The sequence below is a fragment of the Saccostrea echinata genome, unplaced genomic scaffold, assembly GCF_033153115.1.
Source record: "Saccostrea echinata isolate AGI-Se365-2 ecotype Australia unplaced genomic scaffold, CSIRO_AGI_Sech_v1 ptg000023l, whole genome shotgun sequence".
Classification (NCBI taxonomy): Eukaryota; Metazoa; Mollusca; class Bivalvia; order Ostreida; family Ostreidae; genus Saccostrea; species Saccostrea echinata.
This window is the reverse complement of record NW_026889772.1, coordinates 14922616-14933343: the sequence shown is the minus strand read 5'-3', so window position 1 is coordinate 14933343 and position 10728 is coordinate 14922616. Positions and strand designations below refer to the sequence as shown.

At 33.9% G+C, this 10728-nt stretch overlaps 1 protein-coding gene across 1 annotated transcript; it reads right to left on the bottom strand.

Annotated features, from left to right (window-relative positions):
* Positions 1 to 745: 745 nt before the first annotated feature.
* Positions 746 to 1414, bottom strand: LOC133191248 (heat shock protein beta-1-like). Its single transcript, XM_061327002.1, has one exon. The coding sequence runs from the start codon at positions 1376 to 1378 to the stop codon at positions 911 to 913; it is 468 nt and encodes a 155-aa protein (XP_061182986.1). The 5' UTR covers positions 1379 to 1414; the 3' UTR covers positions 746 to 910.
* Between the last annotated feature and the right edge of the window lie 9314 nt (positions 1415 to 10728).

Genomic DNA, 10728 nt, shown 5'->3' with positions numbered 1-10728 from the left:
TTGTATATATTGACCCTTGCCTGTTATTTGTGTTAAACTGTATTTATACCAAGTTTGTGTATATATAGAGGATATTCAATGTTTTGTAGATGAATATGGAATTTATTTCACGAGTGGGACAGGATTTTTTGATATTTTCACGAGTGCGAAGCACGAGTGAAAGTATCAAAAAATCCTGTCTCACGAGTGAAATAAATTCCATATTCATCTACAAAACATTGAATTTTCTGTTTATTACATTTTCTTTGATTTTCCCTTTGCCTCTGTTTTTTCTTAACACAGTGTCATAGGCTTGACGTCATAGTTGAGCGGTTGAGACGTCACAGTTTAGCAGTTGTGTGATTGAAAACATTACATAGCATGGATTTTAGCAATATATTTATATTAAGAAATTTGCAGTTTTAGCTCTATCAAGATGCTTAGGTACTATCTCTATCTTATGACAGGCCAGAAATTATTTTTTACTTACTTTGATATCCTTTCACACTGTGAGAGAATATTATTTTGGTATCCTTTCACACTGTGAGAGAATATCACTTTTATTCAATAAATAAATCACAGTATTTTACTGTTGAAAATGTAATAAATGCACCTCTTGTACCAGTGATCTGATTTATTGAATTTTAAAAAAAAAAGTAGGTAAAATTTTTGTCATTAACATTATAGATGAGTTAAATACAGATGCATGTGCATTAGACATCTGATATTTTTTATCGCCATTTTATGTTAAGACAAAAAAATAAAATATTTAGAAAAAAATTTATTGATTCATGAAGCATAAATTCTTGTATAAAGTTAAAAAAAAATGGACAATTCGAGCTCGTAAGACTTCTTACCAATATTATGAGACAATATCCAAACACAAAAAAAGAAATGATTCAAATTCAACACTGTAAATGAAAAAGAAATGTCATGATTTTATGGCCTTGGTCGCGTGTTTTGGTACAGGTGCTTCAATACACAGGTGACCATCTGAGGACAATGTGGAGGTCAGTTTTCCCGCATCAACGCTCTCTGGGAGTACATAAGACCTGGTAAATTCTCTATAAACCTTTTGTCCTTTGCCAGATTCCTCATGCTTAGCATGCACTGTCAATTTGTTTCCATCCATAGTTTTCACAGTGACTTCCTCTGGTTTGAATTGACTGCAGTCAAATTTCAGATGCAGTTTCTTACTTCCCTTTTTATCCTCTACGATGGGATTCTCCAGTTCCAGCATATTTTTCCCAAAATGAGACAAATCAAATGGATCTTTGTCCTGTTCCCATGGGCTCAACTTGAATAATTCTTTCTCGAAATCTTCAAAACTCTTATCAAACTCACTCTGAAACTTTGAGAAGAGTGAATTTTTCTCAAAATTCAAAGGAACCAGCGACATGGTTGTTTTCTTTGGATTTTCTTAAATGAAGTGAGCTTCAGTTAACGTTACCGACGCTATCGATTGATTTACATAACCACGCACTGTGTTATTTTTATATAAGCATGCGCAGAAAACGCTAGAAAATTTTAGAAAAACAACGAATATTCCAGATTCAAATGAAAACTGTTGCCAGCATAATCTAAAAGATGGATATGCCTTTTTCATTACTGAAACAGTGGACTTGGCCCATAGTGGGCTTGCGTAACCGTGTACACAGAGTCCTTGTCCCCTCTCTTTCTCTCTGTGTGTGTGTGTGTGTGTGTGTGTATTTTACAGTCTATAAATCGCAAAGGTGTGAGCCACTGCTTTTTCCAAAGGTATTTTTAAAATATATGCAAGTAGTCTGTAAAGAATTTAAAATGAAAACAACAGATAGATTGATGTCAAGCGTATACTTTTAAAAGAGTGATCATGTTGTTATCAGAGTATTGTCTGGTATATAATATTATGACCAGCATTTATTCTATAGTTAATATGTCTACATAGCTCCAGGAAATGTTGTTCCTTACACCATGTTCACTAAAATAACTGTTTAATTTTAAATTCACACATATCCTGCCCTGGATCAAAGAAGGCGATCTATTCTAAAAAGAACAAAATATAGATTAATCGTATTATACATGAGACAAAAGATTGTTTTTTATATAGCATGTAAATGCCCTTCTTGGGAAAAAAATCTACTATTTCTTGAATTTTAAATACTTTCGGATGGATAGGACTAGATTGGGGTCACATAAGAGTGGCAAATAGATAAAGTCCATGCACGTAGTACTTATCGTTTTTGAAAGGGGCAGCCAGAAGAAAAAGAACAACTCTCAATAAGGCTTATCTGTGGTCCCCGGTTACTCGTCAAATTTCGAACATTTATTATTTTTTTTTAAAAAATAAATTTTATCATTAACTAATGTCTTTATTACTTGAATCATCATCTAAAAATGTCAAACAATAGATATAGGCAGCATACGAAGCTGCGCTTTTAAGGTAGGTCCTTTGATTTTCATGAATATCAAAAGAAATCAGTGACATGTACACACTTCAAAGCTTTCGTAAACACCGAGCACAGGTTTGTTCAGAGTCGAGTTTGAAATATAATGTGTATATTATATGTGTCAAGGTTGAGTGAAAATATCTTTGTTGAACAACCTTGTGCTCTATGTTTTCTAATTAAAAGTATTGTGATTTTGAATCTCTTCGCTGACTTCATTTACATGCGATTAACCTCTTTATGACCTGTTTAGAATCATAACAAGCCACGTGGACTTGTGTCGTTACGGGTAAGTGCCCCCAGTAAAAGTGCTAGTTCTCAGTTGAAACGTACTCAGTTTTATGTCGATCAGCATGGACTTGTTTGGTTCATCTTGTTATAACTTTTATTGCCAAAGTTTTGTAAATGGAAAACTGTATTTGTAGTTGATTGTGAATATATAATTCGTCTTTGAAAGAAAAATAGTATACCAAGATCTTCTTTATATAGTATCTAATCTAAATGTCTCCGCCCATTTTCATGTAATAGAGAAACCGTAGTCTGATCGGGTGAAAATGTTCCGGCATTTTTTAGTGCGATAGGTGTTAAAAATAGGCTTGTATTTTTTGATATGTTTAATTATTTATTATAAATACACAATGTTTAAATTAGAAATACTTCGTTGTACACAATGAAAAGAAACAAAATACCGTATGCTAATATTTAACCGGTAAACCAAGGGTGTAAAAAGGGACCACGCTACTATACTTAAGAAGAATACTCCTTTGACAATTTACAAGAAAAAAAAGAGGAAATTGTCAAAAGTCGAGAATCCTTTTTCGGGGGTAAGTGGTGGGGATGGGGGAAAGATTTCAACTTTCTTTACAGCCAAATTTTAAGTTTTCTAAATGCATTACCAAATTACCAGGACTTAACTTTTCTACAACAAAAAGTAGGGGTGGGGAGAACAACCAAACTTTAAATGAACATTTTCAATAATAAAAGGTTATGTTTGGGAGAAAGGGGGCAGGCCCCTCTGGCCCACCTGATACTACGTGCCTGAAGTCTCCTATTCACAGATAAGTGTTGAAGCTTCCTTAGATTGTAACAAAAAAATCAACTGGAAGAGATTCATAACCTCTTAAGGAATTTTGGAATCACCAAAGTATTGTAGAAACCTACTTACTTTAAGTACTTACTACAAGTTTAATGACTTATTTTGCATGTCACCTTTAGAAAACAAAAATCTATATCCTCTATAAACTCTTATTCAACTTTTGCTCAAAACGTGAATATAAACTACGAGACAGGTAACCGTTTACATTTTTGATGTACATGTAACTATAGATATTAAAGAAAAACAATCTGAAAACATCAGATTACTTTTGATAAATTAATTTTTATACAATGTTAGTTGCGAAATCAGGGTGGAAATTTAATTATATTAAATAATTAATGAACCTTTACGCATTTTTTGTTGAATTTCTAATATCAGAAATTCGAAATTTTTATAACAAAAAATGTTATTACATGTATCTGATATCAACAAAAAAAAAAAAAAAAAAAAAAAAAAAAAAAAAAATTCTGGAATCAAAAAATCAATTTATTATGAGGTGCTGTTTTAATATTACTGAGATATTTTTGATATCAAAAAAAAAAAATGATTTTCTGATAGCAAAAATTTGACTATAGAAAATCAATATTAAAATGGAAAAACCCTTATATGCATATGAAACTGGGTCTAAGAAACTTGTAACAAGTAACGTTATACGATGTTGAAAAAGATATATTTATACTTGTTGAAAAAGATATATTTACATCCACTGCTTATCATTCCCTTTATTTCTTATGAAAACCATTGTCGTTCATCAGTCAGTAAACGACACTAAGCTAGCCACCTGCATAGATTTCTTGAGTAAAGGCTGTTCCGTCAATTATGTATACAATAAATGACATACACTTCTCTTATACAATATTTAACATAAATGTATTTAATTTTACTTTGAATGTTTTTTTTTTATGCAGATATAAATATAAACAATAAAATGTCTTTCTTTGTTTGTTATTACGGGAATTAACGTCGCAGCTCTTGCAGAAAAAATTTACATAACCCGCTTACGCGGGTTATGTACTTTTTTTCTGCAACAGCTGCAATATTAATTCCCGTACTAACAACCAAAGAAAGCATTTTATTTTAAATATACTTCAGATAAGTTGATGGAAAGAAGACCGTTACATCGTCAGTATACCCAATGCCCAGTCTTCTGGTTTCCTTGCAAGGGTCCGTACGTAATTGTAAATTGGTCATTGTTCGTTATTTTCACCTTTTTAATGTAACCCCCCCCCCCCCCCGGGACCCTTCGTGACAAAAAATATAAATAAGACTGATAAATCAATTTCATTGGTAACGGATATTGTATTAATTATGCGTAAAATATACCTATTTGTTTTTTTTAAACTGTTCAATAAAACTCCTAAAAACTCTCTGAGAGCTTCTGGGTACTTCTTTTTTTCATATTTCTACATTATTTTTTTCACCAAAAGTGATTGGACTGGGCAGCAGGCAAAGCTTATTTTATTCCTCTCCCTACAACAAAGTCAAGATAAATACACTATATATAGTTATTATGCTAATATAACAAACATTGTAGAAAAAGAGACAAGAAAAAAAAAATGGAAAAATACAATGTAGTAATGGTTTGGTACGAGAAATCTAAAAAACCTTCTCTGGAACCACTGAACCAATTTCAATCAATTTTGGCATATATCATCTATGGGTAAAGGGGAGTAAAAATTGTGAAATTCATGGCCGCTGCTCCCTGAGGGATGGGGCTAAAACCATCAAAATCAATGCTATCTTTAAAAATCTTCTTTACTCCTGGGCATCAAGCAGTCAAATTGTTGGCATGATTGTAATAAGAACTGAGCCCTCTACAAAAATTGTGAAATTCATAACCACAGGGTCAGGGGTTCTGGTGCTAGGGCGGGGCTCTGTTGAATATATAGTGAAAATGCATTATTTCTTTGAAATTCTTCTCCTCTGCTCCTGGGTATCAAGCAAACAAACTAAATGCATAGTTATAATGAGAAAGGTCGTCTTTACCAAAATTGTTAATTTTATGGCCCCTGTTTCAGGGTTTCAGGTGTTAGGGCGGGGCACTAATGATTATTTGTTTAAAAATTAAAATGCATTAACGCTTTGAAAATCTTCTCCTCTGTTCCTGGGTACTAAGCAGATGAGCTAAGTAAAATTATAGTTATGATGAGGAAGGTTGCCTCTTCTAAAGTTGTGAATTTCATGGCCCCTAGGTCAGGGGTTCTGGTGTCAGAGCGGGGCTCTAATGATTATATGGTGAAAATGCATTAATTCTTTGAAAATCTCCTCTGTTCCCTGGTATTAAGCCATGAACAAAGTAAAATTTAAGAATTATTAGGAAGGGTGCCTCCTTAAATAATTTAAAAAATGTGGCCCCAGGGTCAGGAATTTTGGTATTAGGGTAGGGCTCTAATGATAATATAGTGAAAATGCATTAATTCTTTGAAAATCTTCTCCTCTGCTTCTGGGTATTTAGCCAATGAACTAAGTACATAGTTATGATGAGGAAGGGTACCTCTTTCAAAATTGTGAAAGATGCCCCCTCGGGTCAGGGGTATTGTGGGAGGGGGCTTATTTATTTTATACTAAAAATGAATTAATGTTTTGAAAATCTTCTCCTCTGCCCCTTGGTATTAAGCTAGAAACTAAATGCATAGTTATGATGAGCAAGGGTGCATTTTTCAAAATTGTGAATTTCATGGCCCCTAGGTCAGGGTTTCTGATGTTTGGGCGGGGCTCTAATGATTATATAGCAAAAATACATTAATACTTTGAAAATCTTCTCCTTTGCCTCTGGGTATTATGCAAACAGACTAAATGCATATGTAAATGTGTAAATATTAGTAAATGTGCCTTTTCTCTGCCCCTGGGTATCTAGGAGGCAGAGTACAAAATTGTAAGAGCTGAAGCAAATGTGAGTTACTTCCCTGTGCTACATTGTGTTAAATCAAGACATCCTTGTATATGATTTAATTAACAGGTTATTTGATTGAATGAGAATACAAGAAAGAAGTTATATATATAGAAACAAAATAAGAATGAATGTTTTAAATGAGCAAAGCATGCACTAAGTCGGATTCTTGCTTGAAAAGCATTCTTAAAGATTGAAATAAAGATTATTTATGTAGCAAAAGGGCCAGTTGTACTTAGTATGTGTATACTGTAGTGTTCTGCTGGAAATTGACAACTTTTTGTCAGGTAACTTCATGGAGATCAGAGTTTAGTTAGCAAGAGACTGCAAAAAGTTGTTTTATGCTTTATCGAAGTGAACAAGTGAACAGAGAGTCAGGGTGACTAGGGGACTTGCTGTAGTTACTGACAAGTGGCAAATAGCCATGTTGTATACTAAGCCAAGTGGAGAGTGCTGGTAACAAGTTTTTTGTATAGCCAAGAAGCAAATGTTGGTACCAAGTGTTACCAAGTTGCAAGCAGCTAAGTTGTTTGTGTAGCACAGAGGCATCACCTCGAGTAAATATACAGGCATTAGAGATTTCTTTTTATATACTTACATGTAATTATAGCACTAGGCAAGTGACAGAAACATATCTGTATATATTGAAATCCTTACACATTAGGCAAGTGTTCACTGTACATGTATTTGTATATTTTGCATTCATTATCATCCCTATAAGACTTGGGGGAAACCAAGTACGATTCCATGGAGATCACTTGGATCTCGCAAGTTACAATAAGCAAGGGTATTTCTACCAGATTTTTGAAATTCTTGGGCAACATTGCTTCGTCTATCAGGTAATTTTGTTTTATACTTCTGTGAATCCTTTACAGTGTTGTATATTACTCAGGTGACCGTTAAGAAGGCCCTTGGATCTCTTGTTATCTCGTTATTACGTCTTTCTTAAGTCGTAATAATGACTTTTTATCTTGTAAGAACGACTTTTTATCTCGTTCTTACGACTTAAAATAAATTTATTTCTTAAGCCGTAATAATGACTTTTCATCTTGTAAAAACGACTTTTTTATCTACTTAATACGACTTTCTTATAGTCGTTATTATAACGAATTTTTATCTTGTAATAACAACTTTTCCCGTTTTCTTATTTGACCCTATTAAGCTTTCGTAGTTTAGAAAATATTGACAATGCATGACTGTGTTCAAATAAAACGTTTTATTGCTGCTATATATGGATGTTCTGCTTCAAATATTTGAATATCAATATTGAGTCCCCCACTGGCGGATTTAATGGGGGGGGGGGGGCAGGGGACCCGCCCCCCCCCCTTTTGTTTCCAATATATACATAAGATTTAATAAATTTTTTTTGGTGTGGCCGTGGGCCCCTACCCCGACCCCAAACTGGTCGCCCCCCCCCTTTCAAGATTCCTGGATCCGCCACTGGTCCCATATAATAATAATTCAAGTTCAAAGATCTGATCACAATTAATAATATTTTGGATTATTTGGAAGAGTAAATCTCTAGGAGATGCATATTTTGGGACAAGCAAAAAAGGTAATCATGGTAATTTAAACATCTTTAACAGAATCAGTAAAGTGTTCACACATTGGCGTTTCTGATAAACATTGGTTATGTAAGTCTGCCATCAAACTACATGTACTTGCATTATTTCTTAACTGACAATATATTATATTGTACTTTCTTATTCCAAAATGAAAAAAAGTTCATTACCTTTTTTTTTTTTTTTTTTTTTTTTTTTACAAAAATAAGAATTTAAAAACTCTTGAATGAAGAAAAACTCTTAAATGAAGATATTCAAAAAGCATTTCTAACATAGTCTGGCAAGTTATTCCACTGTTTAATTGTTGGTGGAAGGACACTTTCCATGTATGATGTAGTTTTAATGTGGGGAAGTTTGAATTGTGCATCATTTGTTCTGAGGTTATAGGAGTGATTTGATGGACGATAAGGTTTGATCAAGTCATACAAATATTGAGGTGAATAGCCATTTTATAATTTTATAAAATAATATCAATTTTTTAACCTTCCTCTTTGTTCATAAAAGATCCCAGCCTAATTCATCACAAAATTTTGATCGAGAGGAGCTTCTATGCCCTACAATAATCAGAGATGCACGGAAGATGCTTCTATAGTGTGTTTCATTGTACCAGTAAAGGTTTCAGATGCTGTAATTTCAACTAAAAAATGACCAGGTTAATGTTTTTGGAGCATGTTAAAGTTTTTGGTGCAGGTTAAAGTTCATTCTAAAGTAACTAAAAGTCCTGTGTTGCATGGATGATACATCTAAGGATGCACACTACCAGGCTTGCTTCGGATGCTGGATCTGACCTACATTTTCCGGATGAGTGACCAGGTTAAAGTTTTTGGAGCAGATTCATTTCAAAGTAACTATAAGCCCTACATGTATGTTGACCAAACTGGTATAGATGATACACAGAGCTCCAGATAAGGCGCGTATTTGCAGAAATATGCATTGAATTTTTCAAAATACGCATTAGAAATTAAATAAGGGAGTACAATTACGCATTAGCAATCATAAATAGGCATTACACTACGAAAGTACTGCGTACGACGGATTGAATGATACAAGTTTAATTGATTATGTGAATTGAGGGCAGCTCAGTGTTTGAATTTTTATCTAAAAGAAATTTTGATTTATAAGCGTATTCGGAATAACATAGGTCGATTTCCCGTTCGGGAGAAAGATTTGAATATTAAATATTCATACTTTGTCTAAAAATATCATATTTCCACTGTTCATAAAACATCCAAATTTTCGTTCTTAACGCTTACGTGCACGTCGATATTGTCACAATTGTGCAAAACACGCATGGTGTCTAATTTATCTTTTATAACAGTTTATTAAACTGTTCTTATATATTTACCATTTTCTGTAGCAATAATGTCATCTAAAGTCCGCCGACAACCTTTATTAATTGTACGAAAATAATTCCTTTTTTGCTTTCGACATGCTCCTGTGCTATAAATAGCGCATCGCGACTTTTAATTAATGCAAACGGGGAGTATCTCCTAAACTATTGCCTCGATCGATTCCAATATAGCAAAACCTAATATATATTTTTGATTTTAAAAAGGGGGGGGGGGGTGGGCGGGACATTTTGAGACGGTCAGGTGAGGATGAGAATCTAAAGATTAATTTTATCTGGCCAAAGGAAGGATATTTTTCTCGGTAAACTCTTGCTACGATCGATATAGGCCTAATCTTAAATGGAGTTCTGTGTGCCCGTGGTAACTTTGCCTACCGTATGGTCTTTCTGTTGAAAGAATTGAAATGTTTCTCGGTTATGATTAAAAGCTGACAATTTTTTTAAAAATTTCAATAACCTACATGTAATTGATTAATGCAGAAACTGTCCGTTTTTACATTACTCTTTCAAAAACACTTATTTCGATAACAAGCTAAAAATCACATTTGATGTCAAAAGAGCAATAGATTAACAAAATACTCTTTGATTATTTTGGTGAAAAGCAAAATCTGCATTGATTTGAAAATCAGGGAGTAAATACTCTTTGAGGTAAAAAATTATCTGGAGCTCTGGATACATCTAAAGATGCATACTATTGGACTTGCTTCAGATGCTGGATCTGACCTACATTTTCTGGATGAGTGACCAGTTTAATGTTTTTGGAGCAGGTTCATTCTAAAGTAACTGTTTGCCATACCTTGACCAAACTTGCATGGGTGTTACAACTAAGGATGCACACTACTGGACTTGCTTTGGATGCTGGATCTGACCTACATTTTTCAGATGAGGGACCACTTTAAATTTTTTGGATCAGTTTCTTTCTTAAGTTACTATTTGCCGTACCTTGACCAAACTTGCTTCGACGATACATCCAAGGATGCACACTACTGGACTTGCTTCGAATGCTGTATTTGACCGACATTTTCCAAATGAGTGACCAGGTTAAAGTTTTTGGTGCAGGTCCATTACCAAGAAACTATAAGTCTTAGCTATCTGAACCAAACTTGCATGGATGATGTATCAAGGGATGAACACTCTCAAACTTGCTTAAGATGTCGGATTTGAAAAATACCCCCCCCCCCCCTTTTTTTTTGGTTATTGTGAATTAAAGAACAAAGAAAACTATTTAAAGGATTAGCAACTGTGTACAGCATTCATGAACTCCTGACACTGGAAGGGAACAAACAAGCTTCAAGCCAAACCATGAACCAGCCTCTTACCAGATTAATTTAAGCAAGGCTTAGGAGAAGGCTGAAAGTTTTCGTCGATTGTTCAAATTCTGACGAAAATTGCTCGCCATAGGTGTTGAAAAATGGCTGCTTCCTCGG

Coding starts and splice junctions, on each gene's coding strand:
- LOC133191248 (XM_061327002.1), bottom strand. CDS start 1,378: ATGTCGCTGGTTCCTTTGAATTTTGAGAAAAATTCACTCTTCTCAAAG.